Source organism: Coregonus clupeaformis, unplaced genomic scaffold (assembly GCF_020615455.1).
Source record: "Coregonus clupeaformis isolate EN_2021a unplaced genomic scaffold, ASM2061545v1 scaf0001, whole genome shotgun sequence".
In the NCBI taxonomy this organism is placed as follows: domain Eukaryota; kingdom Metazoa; phylum Chordata; class Actinopteri; order Salmoniformes; family Salmonidae; genus Coregonus; species Coregonus clupeaformis.
Window position 1 is genome coordinate 3,109,782 of NW_025533456.1, and position 25,527 is coordinate 3,135,308.

Here is a 25,527-nt window from a genome sequence, read left to right on the forward strand (position 1 = left end):
ACAATGCGTCAACACAACTTACACAGTACTGTTTGCCTTTGGCTAACACAATGCGTCAACACAACTTACACAGTACTGTTTGCCTTTGGCTAGCACAATGCGTCAACACAACTTACACAGTACTGTTTGCCTTTGGCTAACACAATGCGTCAACACAACTTACACAGTACTGTTTGCCTTTGGCTAACACAATGCGTCAACACAACTTACACAGTACTGTTTGCCTTTGGCTAACACAATGCGTCAACACAACTTACACAGTACTGTTTGCCTTTGGCTAACACAATGCGTCAACACAACTTACACAGTACTGTTTGCCTTTGGCTAACACAATGCGTCAACACAACTTACACAATACTGTTTGCCTTTGGCTAACACAATGCGTCAACACAACTTACACAGTACTGTTTGCCTTTGGCTAACACAATGCGTCGACACAACTTACACAATACTGTTTGCCTTTGGCTAACACAATGCGTCAACACAACTTACACAGTACTGTTTGCCTTTGGCTAACACAATGCGTCGACACAACTTACACAATACTGTTTGCCTTTGGCTAACACAATGCGTCAACACAACTTACACAGTACTGTTTGCCTTTGGCTAACACAATGCGTCAACACAACTTACACAGTACTGTTTGCCTTTGGCTAACACAATGCGTCAACACAACTTACACAGTACTGTTTGCCTTTGGCTAACACAATGCGTCGACACAACTTACACAATACTGTTTGCCTTTGGCTAGCACAATGCGTCGACACAACTTACACAATACTGTTTGCCTTTGGCTAGCACAATGCGTCGACACAACTTACACAATACTGTTTGCCTTTGGCTAACACAATGCGTCGACACAACTTACACAATACTGTTTGCCTTTGGCTAGCACAATGCGTCGACACAACTTACACAATACTGTTTGCCTTTGGCTAGCACAATGCGTCAACACAACTTACACAGTACTGTTTGCCTTTGGCTAACACAATGCGTCAACACAACTTACACAGTACTGTTTGCCTTTGGCTAACACAATGCGTCGACACAACTTACACAATACTGTTTGCCTTTGGCTAACACAATGCGTCAACACAACTTACACAGTACTGTTTGCCTTTGGCTAACACAATGCGTCGACACAACTTACACAATACTGTTTGCCTTTGGCTAACACAATGCGTCAACACAACTTACACAGTACTGTTTGCCTTTGGCTAACACAATGCGTCAACACAACTTACACAGTACTGTTTGCCTTTGGCTAACACAATGCGTCAACACAACTTACACAGTACTGTTTGCCTTTGGCTAACACAATGCGTCAACACAACTTACACAGTACTGTTTGCCTTTGGCTAACACAATGCGTCAACACAACTTACACAGTACTGTTTGCCTTTGGCTAGCACAATGCGTCAACACAACTTACACAGTACTGTTTGCCTTTGGCTAACACAATGCGTCAACACAACTTACACAGTACTGTTTGCCTTTGGCTAACACAATGCGTCAACACAACTTACACAATACTGTTTGCCTTTGGCTAACACAATGCGTCAACACAACTTACACAATACTGTTTACCTTTGGCTAACACAATGCGTCAACACAACTTACACAGTACTGTTTGCCTTTGGCTAGCACAATGCGTCAACACAACTTACACAGTACTGTTTGCCTTTGGCTAACACAATGCGTCAACACAACTTACACAGTACTGTTTGCCTTTGGCTAGCACAATGCGTCAACACAACTTACACAATACTGTTTGCCTTTGGCTAGCACAATGCGTCAACACAACTTACACAGTACTGTTTGCCTTTGGCTAACACAATGCGTCAACACAACTTACACAGTACTGTTTGCCTTTGGCTAGCACAATGCGTCAACACAACTTACACAGTACTGTTTGCCTTTGGCTAACACAATGCGTCAACACAACTTACACAGTACTGTTTGCCTTTGGCTAACACAATGCGTCAACACAACTTACACAGTACTGTTTGCCTTTGGCTAACACAATGCGTCAACACAACTTACACAGTACTGTTTGCCTTTGGCTAACACAATGCGTCAACACAACTTACACAATACTGTTTGCCTTTGGCTAACACAATGCGTCAACACAACTTACACAGTACTGTTTGCCTTTGGCTAACACAATGCGTCAACACAACTTACACAGTACTGTTTGCCTTTGGCTAACACAATGCGTCAACACAACTTACACAATACTGTTTGCCTTTGGCTAACACAATGCGTCAACACAACTTACACAGTACTGTTTGCCTTTGGCTAACACAATGCGTCGACACAACTTACACAATACTGTTTGCCTTTGGCTAACACAATGCGTCAACACAACTTACACAGTACTGTTTGCCTTTGGCTAACACAATGCGTCGACACAACTTACACAATACTGTTTGCCTTTGGCTAACACAATGCGTCAACACAACTTACACAGTACTGTTTGCCTTTGGCTAACACAATGCGTCAACACAACTTACACAGTACTGTTTGCCTTTGGCTAACACAATGCGTCAACACAACTTACACAGTACTGTTTGCCTTTGGCTAACACAATGCGTCGACACAACTTACACAATACTGTTTGCCTTTGGCTAGCACAATGCGTCGACACAACTTACACAATACTGTTTGCCTTTGGCTAGCACAATGCGTCGACACAACTTACACAATACTGTTTGCCTTTGGCTAACACAATGCGTCGACACAACTTACACAATACTGTTTGCCTTTGGCTAGCACAATGCGTCGACACAACTTACACAATACTGTTTGCCTTTGGCTAGCACAATGCGTCAACACAACTTACACAGTACTGTTTGCCTTTGGCTAACACAATGCGTCAACACAACTTACACAGTACTGTTTGCCTTTGGCTAACACAATGCGTCGACACAACTTACACAATACTGTTTGCCTTTGGCTAACACAATGCGTCAACACAACTTACACAGTACTGTTTGCCTTTGGCTAACACAATGCGTCGACACAACTTACACAATACTGTTTGCCTTTGGCTAACACAATGCGTCAACACAACTTACACAGTACTGTTTGCCTTTGGCTAACACAATGCGTCAACACAACTTACACAGTACTGTTTGCCTTTGGCTAACACAATGCGTCAACACAACTTACACAGTACTGTTTGCCTTTGGCTAACACAATGCGTCGACACAACTTACACAATACTGTTTGCCTTTGGCTAGCACAATGCGTCGACACAACTTACACAATACTGTTTGCCTTTGGCTAGCACAATGCGTCGACACAACTTACACAATACTGTTTGCCTTTGGCTAACACAATGCGTCGACACAACTTACACAATACTGTTTGCCTTTGGCTAGCACAATGCGTCGACACAACTTACACAATACTGTTTGCCTTTGGCTAGCACAATGCGTCGACACAACTTACACAATACTGTTTGCCTTTGGCTAGCACAATGCGTCAACACAACTTACACAATACTGTTTGCCTTTGGCTAGCACAATGCGTCGACACAACTTACACAATACTGTTTGCCTTTGGCTAACACAATGCGTCGACACAACTTACACAATACTGTTTGCCTTTGGCTAACACAATGCGTCGACACAACTTACACAATACTGTTTGTTGGTCGAGGTGGGATATCTTAAAGCCAAACCAGTTCCAAACGACAGAGGAGGCCCCCCTTTTTTTCAAACCAATTCTTCATCGTCCTGCAAATCAACCTCAATACTGTTATTTTCCTTGTCTTCAGTCATCCTCAATGCTAGCTTACACATTGGCGCTTGATTTTCGGACACTTTTGCTAACGAAAGGAGTTTACTTCACTAAATTTTCACTTACTCTGCAGTTGCGGATGCTTGTTTGTTGACTTTGATTGGCAGGCAGATTGCGTGTAATGTCAATACCTCTAGTTTTTTTATTTGCTAATAAAGGCTGTTTTTAGTAAAATAAACAATTTGAACTAGCCCACTAGGCTGTATCACTTGACTGGAATTTTGAATGAAACAAAAACGCCTTATTTCATACATTTATAAATTCATCATGCTATGCACAATATGGCAAAATCCATATCATGGCACAATGTCATACCGGTATTGATGTTCATACCGGTATACCGCCCACCCCTATTAGAGGATAGAACTTATAAGTATTATTTATGAAATATTAATTAAACACTTATTTTAAACATAGAACAAGTGACAAAGGGTGACACTAGCACCCATTTTGGGAGATTTTGATTTAAAAATTCAGTATTTTCTACATATCAGACCCTTTCAATAAATAACTTTATTTGTCCCACAAGGCAATTGGTTTTGCAGCAGAGGAGCACAAACACAATGATACTGAATAACAATGGGCTAGTACATCAGTCATGGGCTGACAGCCATCAATGTAAATATGTACAATACTAATGGTCAACATTATCAGCAGCACAAAAGTATAGCGAATGTACAAATTACATAACAAGTAAAGTGCACTGTGCACAACCTCAAATCATCACGTCAATATATATATTTTTTATTATTACCCTTTTTCGTGATATCCAATTGCGATCCAATTACGATCTTGTCTCATCGCTGCAACTCCCCAAGGACGAGTCATGCGTCCTCTGAAACATGACCCGCCAAACAACACTCCTTAACATCTGCCCGCTTAACCCGGAAGCCAGCTGCACCAATGTGTTGGAGGCAACACCGTTCAACTGACGACCAAAGTCAGCCTGCAGGCGCCCGGCCCGCCAAAAGGAGTCGCTAGAGCCAAGTAAAACCCCCCCGGCCAAACCCTCCCCTAACCCGGACGACGCTGGGCCAAACCCTCCCCTAACCCGGACGACGCTGGGCCAAACCCTCCCCTAACCCGGACGACGCTGGGCCAATTGTGCACCGCCCTATGGGACTCCTGATCACAGCCGGTTGTGACACAGCCTGGGATCGAACCCGGGTCTATAGTGACACCTTAGACCGCTGCGCCACTCAGGAGGCCCTCAAGTTTTAGTTTTAATGTCACATGCACAAGTACAGTGAAATGCCTTTCTTGCAAGCTATAACCCCAACAATACAGTAATCAATAACAATGTAATACTAAAAATACCTCACCATCACATTACCATCATCATCATCATTTTCCCCATGTATTGCCAACCCAAGGACAATGATTCCAGTTCGGATAGACTAGCCTACCTCCTCCTCTTCCCTGTATTCAAAGGGCACTAACCAGTGCCCCCGCACATTGACTCTGTACCGGTACCCCCTGTATATAGCCTCCCTACTGTTATTTTATTTTGCTGCTGCTCTTTAATTATTTGCTATTTATTTTTTGCTTATCACTTTTTTTAAATTTTCTTCTTAAAACTGCATTGTTGGTTAAGGGCTTATAAGTAAGCATTTCACTGTAAGGTCTACACCTGTTGTATTCGGCGCATGTGGCAAATAACATTTGATTTGAAAGTGGTGTTTTTACCGGTTGGTCTTGACAGTGGGGAATCCATCCTGTCTGACTGTGCCCACCCTTTACACAATGAGCAAAACATCCTTTAAAGTTATATGCTGAACCACACTATTGACATCTTACCATATTATTTAGGTCACCGTTTCCAAAACTCAAAACTGGGGACCCCAAGGCGTGCACATTTCGTTTTTTTTACTTTATTACGCAGCTGTTTCAAATAATCAAAGCTTGATTGAGTTGATTATTTGAATCAGCTGTGTAGTTTTGCTAGGCCACCCCCCTTTGGGTCCCCAGGACCAAGTTTGGGAAACGCTGCTATAGGTCCTTGGCCGAGTCAGCAGTCAGATAAAAAAAACTCAGCAAGGGCCTGAAAGAAACGGAAGCTGGACTAGTGGGGAGTTGCAGTAGGGTCCAAAAGCAGCTGGTCAGTGGTAGAACAGACAAAAGCCGGGTCATGGTTTTAGGTTGACTCAGAATGGATAGCTCTGTGGGAACAGTAGGAATATAATAAACATATTGAGTTAGATGTCAACTGGGCAGCACACACCACTTGTTACACAGAACAAGACATTTGAAATAGCATGTTATTAAGCTATTTGATCAAGCTTATAAACAGGAGTCACTTAAAAGGAGACCACATGCTGGAACCCAATAGCACACGGTTGATGTTCCTGATGATTTGTTAACTCCTTCCCTGTGTGTGAATGGATGACGGGGTTTGTCAATGTGTGTGAATTGGTGCATGTAGTGTTTCTGCACTTCAATGTGCCATCATTATGCAGTGTTACATATTCATAAACTTGAACAAGTTGTCACAGGTTTACTTTTAATTGGTAATTTCATACTTCAAAACATTTTCTTCATAATAATTATCTGATTTTCTTGAACCATCATCATAATATGGCCTGGCATTGTTACACAATTAAACCCTCATGTTATTATTGTTAGGTTAATTGTTTTTACTGATAAGTATTTACAGTATGAGTAGAATAACTTTGTCTTTGCCCAGCCCCTCAATCCAGTGGTGCAACACAATACAGAGAGGTATTGAACTGACAGTAATCAGACATGGAATGAATGTATTGACTAGGAAACAACATATTAATAAATGTAGCTAGCTAAGGATGCACAAAAAATGACGTGGCTAGTTAGCAAGCCTACATGGAGCAGAAAACAGCTAGCTGAATTTCTAATGTTTTTAATCAGATAATGTAAAAATGTCTTATCTCCACAGTCGGAAAAAGAGAGCTTTAGCACCAACTACCCTGTTTAGTCCCTGAAAGAAAACAGTTTAATAAAGATGAGTTGCATCATTTCTCATTAGTTGGCTAGCCATATCACCAATTCAGGATTTTTGTAATTGACACATTCCTGATTTAACTAGTTAGTTTAATTTGGTTGTTCGTCCAAACAGCTAATAAGATTGCCTGATAGCTACTCGGCGTTGCATGCCCCAATGGTCGAATGTAACATTCATATGAAAGGCATTAGTTGAACATTAACACAATTTGTTGAATAAATAAATGTTATACTCACATTTCATGAAATTGTTATCCCAAGACATGGCTGAATAAGACACTGCTTCAGATCCACAAGCACTTTTAGAATGCACATTCCACAGTTGTAAATGTTATGGATTTCTAACACATTTGCTCACAAATCGTTCTACATTTGTGCAAATTGTAGTTTTATTTGTGAGCTATGTTGACGCCTGCGTTGGTCCGTGCTTACTGGAGTGTAGCCTACAATGTCGGCCCATAATGGAATTTTATGAATGCCCATTCATGTGGTACGTCTACCGTTTGTAAAACAGGCCGTTGCATTGGCTTTATTAGTCCTGATTCCTGTGACAAATCATTTCGACTATTTAAGCACTGAATATCAGCTACCTAACTATATCAGAAGTTATCCTGAGCCTACTTGCAATGACAATCAGTGTGTTTACACAGTGGGAAATGCAGAAGTATTTTATTTTTGCTATGATAATCTCGTAAAAAATGTACAGATACACACTTGAAACCACTGATTATCACGACAATTTAGCCCATGGGTTGAAACTCCTGGACAGCAGTTGTGAGTAGCCTGTTTGTAGGATGTGATGTTTGTTAACATGCCATATTCACATCGAAGCACATTTTATCATTTGATTGTTGACCATTTAGGTTAGGCTATTTGATCGGAGAAACATGCATGATGTAAAAAGTGTCTGCTACACTGTAATTTATATTTGTGGGGGAAAAACATAGTTTTTCTGTTAGGGATCCTAATTTTGTTTTAACGTGTCGTTCACACCCCTAGTTGATATCCTATGCCGGGTTGTGATTTGTTGTAGTTAAATGAAGCAACTGATTTGTTTCTTCCTCGTTTCGGCAGCCTCACAGTATCTCCATCCGAGATTCTAGAATTTAGATGACTCTCTTCCACAAATTATCTTCTAACTAAGGATGTAAACATTATTCTCAGATTCCGTGTGTTATTTTATTATATATATTTTTCTTCTTTATTTTCCCCTAACCCTACCACCCTCCCCTAATTGGAGTAAACTAATGGACAACAATACTTAGGCTTCTACTTCCAGCTTATGCATACTATATACATTTTACGAACACAATATATTTTACATTAGTTATCTTTTGTTTGTTTTTAGTCCCAGCCTTCAGCTACCCTCAACCCCTCCCAATCGATCTCTGAAGACCATTCAGTTTGGATTTCAAGCTGCCATATATTTTTCCACTGTGCTGTGATGTTTCACAAACGTTTTAAAGCTTTCTATTCTCATAGTTTCTACAGATTGTAAATTAAAGATAAATATTTTTGCTAAGAGTATTATTATATTATTGATCGATTGACTATGACTTTTCAAATCACCCAGCAATGCTATTTGCAGAGTTAGCTCCAAGTAAATGTTGTAATTTTTCAGCCATTACTGAACCTGCGACCAAAAATGAAGCTACATATGGGCAGTACTAAAACAAGTGATCTAATGATTCTGTCTCATCACAGCAAAATCTGCAGAGCTGGGATGGTTGTATCCTGTATGGGTTGGTGTGAAGTGTGACCCAGGTGCGGTGCAGGATAGACAGTAGGCAGAGATGGTGAAACAAGGAACTTTACTGGTGGTCCCAAAGCCAGGATACAAAATAACGGACTTAAACATTTACATTTACATTTACATTTTAGTCATTTAGCAGACACTCTTATCCAGAGTGACTTACAGGAGCAATTAGGGTTAAGTGCCTTGCTCAAGGGCACAGACAGATTTTTTACCTAGTCGGCTCGAGGATTCGACCCAGCAACCTTTTGGTTACTGGACCAACGCTCTTAACCGCTAGGCTTGTTCCTAATCCATTAGAGACCAACAATCTCAGACTTTCTTTGTGAGGAAACTGGCAGTGAGCCATACAGCCAGATCCACTACTTCTTAATGCAGGGACAATGTTTCAGACAAACTATAGCTAAACGGATGGCATCCCTGGGGCTGAAGAGTGAAAGCATCAGATCATAAATGTATTCATAGACAGTGCCTAAAGAGTCCAATTTAACATGGGGCTCAAAGTAAAGACTGGTGTTTGTGGTATTCCAGTCACAAGCTTGCCTTCCCGCAACACACTGCTTTATAGCATGGGATGTCAATTTTAGTCATTTTGATGCACAAGTATACAACCAACATCTACAACAACACAGAGGAACAAATAAAATACGCCTGATACCATGAGGCAACACAGACAACAGCTGAATCCTGAATCCTAATAGCACCAGTTAGTATTGTGTACAAACCCAGCAGTGAAAAGCGGGACAGGATAACTTTTCAATGCTTATGAAGAGGGATGAAGTGTGACTACCACAGGAAGATGTAATAGAAGTCGTAACATGGGGATTTCCGAATTGCTCCGAGGATGAAACTGTGACAGGTGGCAAGTACTCTCAGGAGAACTCAGTGGGGTTTGTTTATCCTTCACAACCTCTTCTTGAATCAAATACATGTACACACACACATCCCATAACTAGTAACCCAGTGCAAAAAACATTTACAGGCAATGCACTAGAGGATATATTCATATCTATACATTTCTTTTAATTTAAACTATTTACAGAGAAAAAAAGGCAGCCCTTTAAGTGAATATAAATATTCAGATTTTTCTCTGTGTGAAGCACTGATTTAGATGCAGACATTTCAAACTCTGTGTGAGCCAATCACCTTGCCTGAGCTTTAGTCCTGCACACAGAGACACAAAAGAACAATCAATCATTTAATCTGACATGCATCTACTCACAAGCATACAGACACTCTGCGTCACACGCACACACAAACTTTAAGGATCTAGAAAATTGAAACATGTTCTGCTCATAGCAACAACAATAAAAAAATGTATAGAGTGTGAAACAGAAATAATGGCATGAACACAAACAAAACAAAAAGTTTTCAATGAAAAAAAGTGACAGTTTTCACCCACAGTCATCTTTGAAAAGTCCTCTTTATGGACCAGCAGCAGTAGAGTGGTCATCTCCTGGTCTCTGTGACAAGACCCATGGTGATCTGCACCGCTCCTCCACCCAGACCCTTTCACTCTGCTCATCTGTGGTTCCCTGGCGCCAGCCGGGCTCATTCATCCAGCAACAAGCTGTCTCTCTGGGATCCACGGCAACAATGAAACAGGGAGAACACTTCTCAAGTACCTGTACATACGTCTCGCAATCAGACCCTGATTCGTACTGCTTGATGTCGAGAAACTAGCAGAGAAAACTGAGCAAGGGAACACCGGGACGTGAGGGCATAAAAACACAGGTGAACAGGACACCAATAGGATCATGATTAGTCCAGACTGTGAGTGAGGAGGTGCCTAAGGTTGTCGGAGGAGGACACCTAGTGGGTCGCTCCGGAACTGCGACCCCCTCCTGTAACAGTAACTTTCTGAGAAGTAGCCGTTATTTACTATTTTACACCTGGGGTTACTATACATAACTTTAACCCATTGTATAAGAGATTCTCCTAAATTAAAAATAGTCTAGGCATTTATATATACATTCCAGTCGTACTATATCAAAGTCAGCTATGAATACCAGGCCTGGTTTCCCAGATTTTTTGTAGTGTTCTATTGTTTCTAGTACTTGTCTTATATTATCTCCAATTTATCATCCATGTAAAAAACATGTCTGACTAGGATAAATGATATCCGACAATACCTTTTTAATTAAATGCGCTATGCACTTTGCTAGGATTTTGGCATCACAACACTTAAGTACACTGCTCAAAAAAATAAAGGGAACACTTAAACAACACAATGTAACTCCAAGTCAATCACACTTCTGTGAAATCAAACTGTCCACTTAGGAAGCAACACTGATTGACAATACATTTCACATGCTGTTGTGCAAATGGAATAGACAACAGGTGGAAATTATAGGCAATTAGCAAGACACCCCCAATAAAGGACTGGTTTTGCAGGTGGTGACCACAGACCACTTCTCAGTTCCTATGCTTCCTGGCTGATGTTTTGGTCACTTTTGAATGCTGGCGGTGCTTTCACTCTAGTGGTAGCATGAGACGGAGTCTACAACCCACACAAGTGGCTCAGGTAGTGCAGCTCATCCAGGATGGCACATCAATGCGAGCTGTGGCAAGAAGGTTTGCTGTGTCTGTCAGCGTAGTGTCCAGAGCATGGAGGCGCTACCAGGAGACAGGCCAGTACATCAGGAGACGTGGAGGAGGCCATAGGAGGGCAACAACCCAGCAGCAGGACTGCTACCTCCGCCTTTGTGCAAGGAGGAGCAGGAGGAGCACTGCCAGAGCCCTGCAAAATCACCTCCAGCAGGCCACAAATGTGCATGTGTCTGCTCAAACAGTCAGAAACAGACTCCATGAGGGTGGTATGAGGGCCCGACGTCCACAGGTGGGGGTTGTGCTTACAGCCCAACACCGTGCAGGACGTTTGGCATTTGCCAGAGAACACCAAGATTGGCAAATTCGCCACTGGCGCCCTGTGCTCTTCACAGATGAAAGCAGGTTCACACTGAGCACGTGACAGAGTCTGGAGACGCCGTGGAGAACGTTCTGCTGCCTGCAACATCCTCCAGCATGACCGGTTTGGCGGTGGGTCAGTCATGGTGTGGGGTGGCATTTCTTTGGGGGGCCGCACAGCCCTCCATGTGCTCGCCAGAGGTAGCCTGACTGCCATTAGGTACCGAGATGAGATCCTCAGACCCCTTGTGAGACCATATGCTGATGCGGTTGGCCCTGGGTTCCTCCTAATGCAAGACAATGCTAGACCTCATGTGGCTGGAGTGTGTCAGCAGTTCCTGCAAGAGGAAGGCATTGATGCTATGGACTGGCCCGCCCGTTCCCCAGACCTGAATCCAATTGAGCACATCTGGGACATCATGTGTCGCTCCATCCACCAACGCCACGTTGCACCACAGACTGTCCAGGAGTTGGCAGATTCTTTAGTCCAGGTCTGGGAGGAGATCCCTCAGGAGACCATCCGCCACCTCATCAGGAGCATGCCCAGGCGTTATAGGGAGGTCATACAGGCACGTGGAGGCCACACACACTACTGAGCCTCATTTTGACTTGTTTTAAGGACATTACATCAAAGTTGGATCAGCCTGTAGTGTGGTTTTCCACTTTAATTTTGAGGGTGACTCCAAATCCAGACCTCCATGGGTTGATAAATTTGATTTCCATTGATAATTTCTGTGTGATTTTGTTGTCAGCACATTCAACTATGTAAAGAAAAAAGTATTTAATAAGATTATTTCATTCATTCAGATCTAGGATGTGTTATTTTAGTGTTCCCTTTATTTTTTTGAGCAGTGTATAAGGGGTCTCCAGTGTTTTAGGTGGACTGGATCTTTATATTTACCACCTGGATCCTGTTTCAGTAATAGTGAAATCAGACCTTGCTGAGTATCTGATAGTCTACCATTTTTATAGGAGTGGTTAAAACATATTAATAACTGACCTTTGAGTACATCGAAAAATATTTGAAATACCTCAACTGGCATGCCATCCATCCTTGGAGTTTTCCCGGACTTGAAGGCTGTAATTGCAACTATTAGTTCCTCTGATGTAATTAGACCTTCACATGAGTCTGTCTGTATAGCTGTTAATTTTACACATTAATAGAAAAAAATCCTTGCAATTAACTTCAGTTAGTGGAGATGGAGGAGACTGAAATGAAAACAAATGCTTAAAGTACTTTGCTTCCTCTTTCAAAATATAGTTTTGTGAGTCATGGATGACCGTCATTTGCAACAAGTTTCTGTAAATTCATTTTGGTAGCATTTCTATGTTGAAGGTAAAAAAATAATTTTGTGAATTTTTCCCAATTTTTCCATCCAGTTTGCTTTTATTTTTTTATAATCTATTACACTTGATCTTTCTTGAATAAGTTCTTCCATTTTATTTTTGTTTTCCCTCTAACTTATTCTGTGCCTCTATGTCACAGTTTTTATTGCTATTTATCTGTGCTGTTAGTTCCTCTATTTCATTTGTTAAGATTAACTCTTTTGACCTATATAGTTTTTGTTTTAAAGATGAATATTGAATTGCATTTAAAAGTGTCCCATACAATAGGGGATCTGCTGTTCCTATGTTATGTAGGAAAAAGTTAGTTATACATTTTTCTGTCTTGGTTAAAAACAAGTTGTCATCCAGTAGGCTTTGATTACGTTTACAATATCCTCCCCCTCACGGAAATTCTGTAAGAGTAATTTGTATGCCAATTATTTGATGGTCCGACTGCATTCTGTCCCTTATCAACACTCTTAACTTTTGCTGCCAGCGAAAAATGACATAAGAAAGTAATCAAGACGACTAGTTTGTGGTCCTCTGTAGCTCAGCTGGTAGAGCACGGCACTTGTAACGCCAAGGTAGTGGGTTCGATCCCCGGGACCACCCACCCATACACAAAAATGTATGCACGCATGACTGTAAGTCGCTTTGGATAAAAGCGTCTGCTAAATGGCATATTATTATTATTATTATTATTATTGATTGAGCCTCCGTCATGTATATCTCACTAGGTCAGGATATTTAAGCCTCCATATATCCACTAGTTCCAATATTTGTAAATTCCTTAAGTGCATGAGGGTGATAGTTTATATGTTTCCTTTACGGTCCATTGAAGTACTTAAAACCGTATTATATTCTCCTACCATAATAATTGAGTCATGTATTGCGTGTAAGCGCGATCAATTATTATATATATTTTCAAAGAAGCATGGATCATCATTGTTTGGACCATATAGATTAATGAGCCAAATCTGTTTATGTTCCAATAGCATATTTAAAAGGATCCACCTTCCTTGCAGATCTGTTAGAACAGTTTGCACATTCGGATAAAAAATATTATTAATTAATATCATCACCCCTTTTGACTTTCTTTGCCCATAATTAATATCATCACCCCCCAAACAATATAATAATATGCCATTTAGCAGACGCTTTTATCCAAAGCGACTTACAGTCATGCGTGCATACATTTTTTTTTTGTGTATGGGTGGTCCCGGGGATCGAACCCACTACCTTGGCGTTACAAGCGCCGTGCTCTACCAGCTGAGCTACAGAGGACCACAATATATATTATATTCCTTCTCTTTTAGCCAGGTAAAGACTGATAATCTTTTCTTATTATCTAAGCCATTACAATTATAACTAGCTATACTTATTTAACCACATCCCATAATGTGATACAAGTTTTGATTATACTTACCATAATATCTGTTTGTAAATGTACTGTTAAGAAGTACCATGATAATTGAATGTCCATATAGCTGTACCATGATAATTGAATGTCCATATAGCTGTACCATGATATTTGAATGTCCATATAGCTGTACCATGATAATTGAATGTCCATATAGCTGTACCATGATAATTGAATGTCCATATAGCTGTACCATGATAATTGAATGTCCATATAGCTGTACCATGATAATTGAATGTCCATATAGCTGTACCATGATATTTGCACTGTTAAGCATACTCTAGCTGCGACTAAGTAAACCTCTAATTGTCCTCCAATATTCCACCCGCTAAAAAATCCCCCCATCCCAAGTTTGGTTGTCATCCCAGTGACTGGCTGACGATCCCTGTACATAGATCCTAGGGCCTTTAAGAGATAGGGGCCCATCCTTTAAAAAGAGCACATGGTGCCACCTACAGTACAGAACCAGAATCTCAGCCAACAGCATTTCGAACGCCTTTGCCTCAGTTGAACTGCATCTAGTTATATGGCTCAAAGTGGAGGAAAAATTGACTTCATCACTACTTGTATTTTTGAGAGGTATTGACATGTTGAAGCACCAAGCTGTCTGTTTAAACAACTAGCACACAGCTCAGACACCCATGCATACCCCACAAGACATGCCACAAGAGGTCTCTTCACAGTCCCCAAGTGCAGAACAGACTATGGGAGGCGCACAGTACTACATAGAGCCATGACTACATGGAACTCCATTCCACATCAGGCAACTGATATAAGCAGTAGAATCAGATTTTTTTTAAACAGATAAAAATACCCCTTATTGAACAGCGGGGACTGTGAAGCAACACAAACATAGGCACAGACACATGCATACACACACACAATAACATACGCACTATACACACATGTACACATGGATTTTGTGTTGTAGATATGTGGTAGTGGAGTAGGGGCCTGAGGGCACACACTTAGTGTGTTGTGAAATCTGTTATGAATGTATTGTAATGTTTTTAAAATTGTATAACTGCCTTAATTTTGCCGAACCCCAGGAAGAGTAGCTGTTGCCTTGGCAGCAGCTAATAGGGATCCATAATAAATACAAATACAAATAAAAATGTCAAAGTGATCTCAATGGAAGTGATTAACAAACAAAATGATTCGTTACACTTAACGCATTGGCGACCCACTTGAATAAAATTGCAATGCTTCAAATTGTAGCTAGGTGTCTTCTACAAGTTGTCCTCTAACCAGTGATGTCACATTATTCCCAGATTCCGTGTAGTTTTTGAGCTGTTAGTTTTAACAGGACGTGCAACCTCGTCTTGCCATATATACAGTGCCTTCAGAAAGTATTCACAACCCTTTACTTTTTCCACATTTTGTTTTGTTACAGCTTGAATTTAAAATGGATTAAATTACAAATTATTTTGTCACTGGCTTTCACAATACCCCATAATGTCAAAGTATAAATTTTTACAAATGTATTCTAAATGAAAAGCAGAAATGTCTTGAGTCAGTAAGTATTCAACCCCTTTGTTAAGGCAAGCCTAAATAAGTTCAGGAGTAGAAATCTGCGTAGCAGATCACATAATAAGATGCATGGATTCACTCTGTGTGCAATAATAGTGTTAACATGAGCCTAAAATTATTAATTTGGCTTTGGATGGGGTATCAATACACCCAGTCACTACAAAGATACAGGCGTCCTTCCTAACTTAGTTGCCAGAGAGTAAGGGAACCGCTCAGGGATTTCACCATGAGGCCAATGGTGATTTAAAAACAGTTACAGAGTTTAATGGCTGTGACAGGAGACAACTGAGGATGGATCAACAACATTGTAGTAACTCCACAAAACCCAAGACAAAGTAGCCACCCTTTGTCTTGATGACAGCTGTACACACTCTTGGCATTCTCTCAACCAGCTTCATGAGGTAGTCACCTGGAATGCATTTCAATTAACAGATGTGCCTTGTTAAAAGTTAACTTGTGGAATTTCTTTCCTTCTTAATGCGTTTGAGCCAATCAGTTGTGTTGTGACAAAGTAGGTGTGGTATACAGAAGATAGCCCTATTTGGTATAAGACCAAGTCCATATAATGGCAAGAACAGCTCAAATAAGCAAAGAGAAATGACAGTCCATCATTGCTTTAAGACATGAAGGTCAGTCAATCAGGAACATTTCAAGAATTTTGAAAGTTTCTTCAAGTGCAGTCGCAAAAACCATCAAGCGCTATGATGAAACTGGCTCTCATGAGGACCGCCACAGGAAAGGAAGACCCATAGTTACCTCTGCTGCAGAGGATAAGTTCATTAGAGTTACCAGCCTCAGAAATCGGCATTTAACTGCACCTCAGATTGCAGCCCAAATAAATGCTTCACAGAGTTCAAGTAACAGACACATCTCAACATCAACTGTTCAGAGGAGACTGCGTGAATCAGGCCTTCATGGTTGAATTGCTGCAAAGAAACCACTACTGAAGGACACCCATAAGAAGAAGAGACTTGCTTGGGCCAAGAAACATGAGCAATGGACATTAGACCGGTTGAAATCTGTCCTTTGGTCTGATGAGTCCAAATTTGAGATTTTTGGTTCCAACTGCTGTGTCTTTGTGAGATGCAGAGTAGGTGAACGGATGATCTCCGCATGTGTGGTTCCCACCGTGAAGCATGGAGGAGGAGGTGTGGGGATGCTTTGCTGGTGACACTGTCAGTGATTTATTTAGAATTCAAGGCACACTTAACCAGCATGGCTACCACATCATTCTGCAGTGATACGCCATCCCATCTGGTTTGCGCTTAGTGGGACTTTCATTTGTTTTTCAACAGAACAATAACCCAAATCACAACTCCAGGCTGTGTAAGGGCTATTTGACCAAGAAAGAGAGTGATGGAGTGCTGCATCAGATGACCTGGCCTCCACAATCACCCGACCTCAACCCAATTGAGATGGTTTGGGATGAGTTGGACCGCACAGTGAAGGAAAAGTGCTCAGCATATGTCGGAACTCCTTCAAGACTGTTGGAAAAGCATTCTCCGTGAAGCTTTCTCCATGAAAATGTTAGACTTGTTCTTCCACTTTGACATTACAAAGTATTTTGTGTAGCCCGTTGACAAAAAAATCAATTTTAATCCCACTTTGTAACACAACAAAATGTGGAAAAAGTCAAGGGGTGTGAATAGTTTCTGAAGGCACCATACTGTACACACGGATCGTGGTAAACATACTTACATAACAAAGAAACAAATCTCACTACATAAGAATCTGTCATTTACAACTTTTAATTATTGAATGAAAAATTCATACACCCTAGCAGTTCAGTGTTTCCACTAAGATATTTTTCAGCAGTGGTGGCAAAGGTGGGGGGGGGGGGCTTTTGTAGAACGGCTGTGAGAAGGCCACTTCTTGGGACTTTAAAAAAAAGGATGGTGGACACTGATTCATTTGCATCGCTGATCACTCTCTTTGCTACAAATATAAGTTCTAACTTGTCACTCTGATCTTAAAGGGATAGTGCAAGATTTTTGCAATTAAGCCCCTTTTCTACTTATCCAGAGTCAGATGAATTCATGGATACAATTTTTATGTCTCTGCATGCAGTTTGAAGGAGGTTGAAGGTAGTTGTTCTCATATACTTCCAGTCATTGTGCTAATGCTAGGGAAACACAGAGTTTTTGTTTGCTGCTAAATAAAATGTTTTACGTGAGGTTCCCAGTATTAGCCAGATAATGATAATTAGACAGGCCCACTGGGCTAAAAATGAACCAGCCGATCTGGCATGCCCAGCCGATCTGGTCTGCCCCTGTTCTGATATGTAATCTATAAAATAAAGGTTGTGCTTCACAGATTTAATAACAAAGGTTTACTAAATTCACCTGAACATAGCAAAAAATATCTCAAACCCTTCTCTTTTCCCCCACAGAATCCCACCTGAAGTGCTTGCTGCTGGACCTGGGGTTGGAGCAACACTTCACAGAGAAGCTAACCCTGAGCACTGTGCTGCAGATCGGTGAGAAGACCATCACAGATGAACCTGCTCAGACTCTCTCAGCCCTACCATGGACTTTCCTGAAGAGGTTAATGATGGTTAATGTAACAGCTAGGAGTGTGAAATGTACCTCATCAGGAGGCGAGGGAAGTTGTGATGCTTCATTTTGCAACATAGACCTAGATCTGGAGAGCCTGGTTAATAGTCTGGACTCTAGTAATGTTGTAAACCCCTTAGACATTGTTACTGCTCTCTTTCTGTGCTCTAACGGTTTTCTGCAGCAAGAGATGGTCTTGAAAATGTCAATGTGTCAGTTTTCTGTGCCCCTGCTTCTACCCAATTGTGACACAAAACAGTGCACGCTCATGCTTTGGGCAATGCGAGACATTGTCAAGAAGTTCAGACCTCATTCATTGGCAGACCCAAGAGGATTTGTTGAAGACAGGATTGTTTTCTCTGACCTCCCTATGGTCTCTTTTGTCAGATTGGGTGAGTGCTCTCTGTCCAAGTCACAGATTCTGAACAAGCTTCTGAGTAATCCCCAACAGTATCACGACACGTTTGTCCACCATGACATGGAATGCGGTGATAGCCCAAGGAGGATATCCAATGGATTGGTTGAGATAAGCTGGTACCTCCCCTGTGGGAAAAATAATATTGACATCTTTGGTGAACCGGTCGCTGTAGCTAATCTAAGAGGGGACATCAGTTTGTTTGAGACACAGTACTCCTTTCTTTGTCAGACTTCTGTAGCAGTCTTTGTGTTCTTCGACAACTTGGATATCAAGTACAATCTACTGACCAGCCAACATACCAAGGCACACCTGTTTCTAGTGGGTAACATACAGAGCAAGAGCTTCAGCATTGATGCTTTGAAAAAAACCGCCAAAGAGCTGAACTTGAAGACTAGCAACGTCATCCTGAAGAACAAACAGATGAATGATGCCGAATTTGTAAAGAACCTGCGAAACACAGTTGGTGAGGTGATCAAGAGTTCAAAGTCCAAAATGCCATTGGAGCAGATGGCTGAAGTGGCACACGAGCTCGGGATCTTGGTTGACGAGGACTGCCAAGAATGTCAGAGTGCAAAGCAAAATGCAGATGCAATCACGTCAATCATACATGATATACCACAGTATAAGGAAAGTCAGCTTCCCTTGCAAGGACAGATCTGGAAGGAGCTGGCACGTCTAGAGAAGGAGGAATGCAGACTGCGGAAAGCTGGGAATAAGAACATTGAGACGTACAAAAGTGATCTCCAATCACAGAAGACACAACTCAGGAAAAAGCAGAGCAACTATGACATGTCTTGGGCGATGACTTTCTTCATAAATGCAATGTCAAGCACGGGGCTAGAAAGGTCCTACTTCTTGAAATGGATGCGAATGAACCTGGACAATCTGTCTCGTAAAAACTTGTCTGGCCTCAGAGAGCAGTACAAAGAGAAGTGCCAGAACTCCTCTGATAACAAAGAAGAAATTGCAGACCTTGACAGACAGATTTCAAACAGTTCTTTAGGAACTGAACATTTCCTACGTGAAATGGGTCAACTGTACGAATCTGCGGTCTTACTGAGAGAAACTGAAGAGTCAAGGCAACAACTGCAGCACCTGCCCAGACTATGTGCTGAGCTGCTTCTGGATGGGTTTCCTCTGGAGCTTGTGGATGGAGATGCGTCCAACATACCTCTGAGATGGGTGAGTGATGTGCTGCATCAGCTCAATGTCTTGGTGCAGCCAAAGAACAAGGTCCTGGTGGTAACCGTTCTAGGTGTTCAGAGCACAGGAAAGTCCACTCTACTGAATACAATGTTTGGAGTGCAGTTCGCAGTCAGTAGTGGCAGATGCACAAGAGGGGCCTTCATGCTTCTCATCAAAGTCAAAGACGACTTCAAAAAGGAGCTGAACTGCGACTTCTTAGTGATCATCGACACAGAAGGACTGAAGTCTCCAGAGCTGGCACAGCTGGATGACAGCTATGAGCACGACAATGAGCTAGCCACACTAGTTGTTGGGCTGAGTGATGTCACAATAATAAACATTGCCATGGAGAACTCAACCGAGATGAAGGACATCCTTCAAATTGTTGTCCATGCTTTTCTTCGAATGAAAGAGGTGGGAAAGAAACCCAGGTGTCAGTTTGTCCACCAGAATGTGGCAGATGTCTCGGCACACGACAAGAACATGAGAGACCGGAAAATGCTCTTGGAGCAATTGAACGAGATGACCCAGGCAGCGGCCAGAATGGAGAAAAAGGAAGCGAACAAAAGCTTCACAGATGTGATGGAGTACAACCCAGAGACTGGTAACTGGTACATCCCTGGACTTTGGCATGGCAACCCTCCAATGGCACCCGTCAACGCCGGGTACAGCGAGTCCGTCTACGAGTTCAAAAAGAACATGTTCAAGGTCTTCCAGGACTGTGAAGCCTCTGGGAACAACATCATGGACTTTCTGACGTGGACAAAAAGCCTTTGGAATGCTGTGAAGTATGAAAACTTCATCTTCAGCTTCAGAAACAGCCTGGTGGCTGATGCCTACATGAAGTTGTGTGTTGAGTTCAATAAGTGGGAATGGTCATTCAAAAAGCACATGCACACATGGACAACAAATGCTGAAACAAGGATTTCCAACTTTGGGACAGTTGCAATGAAATACCAGATGGCCAACATGAGGGATTTTCACAGCAAATTGAAAATGGATGCCTCAATGGAACTTATCAAATGGGAGAAGACCATTCTTGACAACCTGACCAAGTACTACGAACAGCCAGAGGGCCATGTCTATCTTGTGGAGAGATACAGAGAGGATTTCGCAAACAGCACCAAAAGTATCAAAAGTGAGATGGAAAACTCTATAATGAGTAAACTGGTAGCTGCTTTTGAGATTCAAAAAGGAATGATCAAGCTTGGCATAATCAAGAAGAACCACACAGATGTGATGGAGAAAAAAGTGCTGAAGTTGCTTAATGACTGCAGAAAGAGGCAATCTCCGTTGTCAGTGAAGGACCTTGATGGAGAATTTGAAAAGGTGTGGGAGGAAACCGTGCAGGAGCTGTCGAACTTTGAAGGATTAGTGTCACAAGACGTTTTGAGTGATGTTTCCAACCAGCTCCGGTCTAACATGATGCAGAAGGGAAGTTCAGTGAATGAAAAGCTGAACAAAGTGAAACTTGAAGATCATGGAAAACAACCCTTCATAGTCTCTCCAGATGGGTTTTTTAAGAAATTAGTAAAGGGGTTTTACATGGATGAGCACACAAGAAAAACCCAGGCCATGGCAGACAACCTTGTAACCAAATGCGAAGAGTTTGTGTTCGAGAAGTTCCAAAAGAAAACGGACTACCATGAAACATACATACAAGAGATTCTGCACTTGATTGAAGAGAAGCTGGATGCCAACAAAGATCTTGAGACAAGCCTCAAATTTGAACTGAACATCAAATTGCATATTTGTGGGTCTGCAGCCAGGACCTTCCAGAATCTGCATGAAAAGTTCAGAAATGACAATAATCCTCGTTGGTGCCTTGAACAGTTCAAAGGTAAATACTTGGCAGATTTCAAAGACTTGTTCAATGGACAAGATCAGTGTCAGAAGAAAGCCGAGCGGTTCACCACCCTGTGTCTCAAACCTGCAGTAGAAGCCTATATTGCCAGTTCCCTGGGTCTGGAAATTGTTGACGAAATGCTGACGGGACAGAATGCCTCTCAATTCAGCTCTCGGGCTTTTTTCCAGTACTCTATCCTGAAGCAACTACTGTCAGAATTCAACTTTGCCAAGTATGTGAGCTACATTTGTGACTACGAAGGCTTTGTCAAGAATTGGATTTTGGATGAAATCTTGAAACGCTTCTCACAAGGAAATAAAATGTTTGAATTGGAAGACTGTCAACTCAAAGGGATCATCAGTGTCATCACTGAGGCAATCAAGAAAGCACAGACGAATGAGAATGGCAACATAAAGAAATTCATTGAGGACATATGCAGGTACCTTGGAGAGAAGCTGGTGCTTCCCCAAGATGCGTTGAAAGCCACCATGATCCTCAACAATTCCAAACAGGAATCGTTTTCCCACTGGCTCAAAACATCTGTAGCGGAGATGGAACAGTCGCTGAGAGAAGAGTTCCAAAGAGCAAGGGATATGAAAAAGAAATTGGAAAGACAGAACATCAAGCCGCAGAATGAGCTGTTCACAAGAGTGTTTGGCTGCGGGAAGCAGTGCCCATTCTGCAAGGCACCATGCGAGGCAGGAGGAAAAGCCCACAGAGACCACTGTGCCTCAATACACAGACCAGAGGGACTTGGTCGAAATAGGTTTCAGGGCTCAAGAAAACTTGTCACAGATATCTGCTCCTCTTCAGTGTTCACTGATGCCACCTTCAGCTGCTATGCAACAGGTGGACAGAGGCATCCTTACAAGAAATACCGGTACATTTACCCTGACTGGCATATTCCTGCGGATGCCAGCATACAGGCCTCAGACTACTGGAAATTTGTGATGGCAAAATTCAACGAGCACTTTGCCAAAATGTATGACGCAGAGCCTGCATATATTCCACTTGCCTGGAGACTGATCTCAAAGAAACAGGCAGAAGAAAGCCTCAAAGAGTCTTTTAGCATCAAGGGAGATTCTCTACAATGCCTCAAAGAGCAATAGCCTTAACTTGGTTTGACTGAGTCCCGACACATTACTACTTCTCAAGAGACTTGACTGCATGGAACATTATTAGATTCAACACCAAACTAGTGTTCTTAGTTTTCAGTCAGGACATGGGCCCTTGAAATCTACCAATAAAAAAAGCCATGGAATGGTAGCTGGTATGATAATCTGTCTTGCAATTGGCCTTAGATACTTGTCTGGCCAAACAATATTGTGGGTCTTATTTGCTAGGCTGGAAAGCAATTTATAAAATAATTGATCCTACTGTGAATCAGTCTACCTAGGGTACTAGGCTCTGATGCTAAATTGTTTTTCAATGCTTAAGAATTTTACTTTTGTATGTAAACAGAATTCAAGTTTCAAAATTGTACATGTTCATTGCATTTTATTCATGCCTTATACGTTTTGGGAATCCAAAACGTATCTTCATATCCTCACAAGGGAAGTGAAATGATAGGCTACAACAATGACTTTGCTCATGATGCACGCCAGACACGAAACACCAATACAAATGTAACAACAACACAACAAAATAGATTTTAAAAAGTTCCACAGGTGCCTTTTCATTATAGGATACTTGTGTTTCTAGCTGCACCAATCAAAGCAGTGTAATAGTGAAACAAAACTTTAGTTGTCAAAACCATTCATCTTAGTGCGAAAGGGGGAGCGGGTTTGCAAAATGCAATCATATCACGCAATTAACCATTAATAAAATGGTTTTATACTGTATGTATGTATGTATGTATGTATGTATGTATGTATATGTGTGTATATATATATATATATATATATATATATATATATATATATATATATATATATATATATATATATATATATATATATATATATATATATATATTTTTTTTATAAACACACACACACACACACACACACACACACACACACACACACACACACACACACACACACACACACTACCAGTCAAAGGTTTGGACACACCTACTCATTCAAGGGTTTTTCTTTATTTTTACAATTTTTTGCATTGTAGAATAATATTAAAGACTTAGAAACTATGAAATAACGCATATGTAGTAACCAAAAAAGTGTTAAACAAATCAAAATATATGTTCTATTTGAGATTCTTCAAATAGCCACCCTTTGCCTTGATGACAGCTTTGCACACTCTTGGCATTCTCTCAACCAGTTTCATGAGGTAGTCACTTGGAATGCATTTCAATGAACAGGTGTGCCTTCTTAAAAGTTAATTTGTGGAATTTATTTCCTTCTTAATGCATTTGAGCCAATCAGTTGTGTTGTGACAAGGTAGGAGGGTATACAGAAGATAGCCCTATTTGGTAAAAGACCAAGTCCATATTATGGCAGGAACAGCTCAAATAAGCAAAGAGAAATGACAGTCCATCATTACTTTAAGACATGAAGGTCAGCCAATACATACAATTTCAAGAACTTTGAAAGTTTCTTCAAGTGCTGTCGCATAAACCATCAAGCGCTATGATGAAACAGGCTCTCATGAGGACCGCCACAGGAAAGGAAGACCCAGAGTTACCTCTGCTGCAGAGGATAAATTCATTAGAGTTACCAGCCTCAGAAATTGCAGCCCAAATAAATGCTTCACAGAGTTCAAGTAACAGACACATCTAAACATCAACTGTTCAGAGGAGACTGTGTGAATCAGGCCTCCATAGTCAAATTGCTGCAAAGAAACACCAAGAAACACCAATGAGAAGAAGAGACTTGCTTGGGCCAAGAAACACAAGTCCAAATGTGAGATTTTTGGTTCCAACGGATGATCTCCGCATGTGTATTCCCACCGTAAAGCATGGAGAAGGTGGTGTTATGGTGTGGGGGTGCTTTGCTGGTGACACTGTCTGTGATTTATTTAGAATTCAATGCACAATTAACCAGCATGGCTACCACAGCATTCTACAGTGATATGCCATCCCACCTGGTTTGGGCTTAGTGGGACTATCATTTGTTTTTCAACAGGACAATGACCCAACACACCTCCAGGCTTTGTAAGGGCTATTTTACCAAGAAGGAGAGTGATGGAGTGCTGCATCAGATGACCTGGCCTCCACAATCCCCCGATCTCAAACCAGCATATGTGGGAACTAGAGCATGTGAGCGGAGTGGAGCGGGAGCGAGCGTGGAGCGCGAGCAGGCGGATTTTGGACAGAGCGCAGAGCGGCATTTTTAAAAGGACGGAGCGTCGCCCTATGTCCCGCTCCAATTTCGCTCGCTCACACCACGAGTCTGAAGGATGCTCAAAACATTTATTGTAAAAAAAAAAAACATGTTTGTACCCCGTATTTTTATTTGCTCCATGGCTCAAGTGGACATCGAAAGTCCGTTTGGCTCAGCTCAGTCGCAACTCGTGATGAGGAAGAACTTTGCAGGTGTTTCTGATTTAATAAACTGCCATGCTCTTGTCCTCCATGGAGACTTAACTCATTTATTTTCAAACAATTAATTCTGCACCGTTCGATTAAATGCAATTGATGTCTCCATCTACACTTAAAGTTATTCTAAGAAGCAAAATAATTTCCTATTCCTCTCCTCTCAATAAACAACGGAAAATTAAACAACAACAGCTGATCGATGCCATTCTGGAATTAGACCAACAGAACTCCGCCTCTCCATCACCAGAACTTTACAAAGATAGGCAGAGTCTTCAATCTCAGTACAATTTACTATCCACGGATAAGGCTGAGCAGAA

General features: G+C 41.5%; 1 protein-coding gene across 2 annotated transcripts in view; it reads left to right on the forward strand.

Moving 5' to 3' along the window:
- Positions 1–23,541, forward strand: part of LOC123482986 (up-regulator of cell proliferation-like) — a 45,271-nt gene extending 21,730 nt beyond the window's left edge. For both annotated transcript variants that reach the window (XM_045212244.1, XM_045212245.1), the window contains one exon: positions 18,103–23,541. In XM_045212244.1, the coding sequence (XP_045068179.1) occupies positions 18,103–22,823 (4,721 nt within the window). In that variant the 3' untranslated portion in view covers positions 22,824–23,541. The remainder of the gene's footprint in view (positions 1–18,102) is intronic.
- The last annotated feature ends 1,986 nt before the right edge of the window (positions 23,542–25,527 follow it).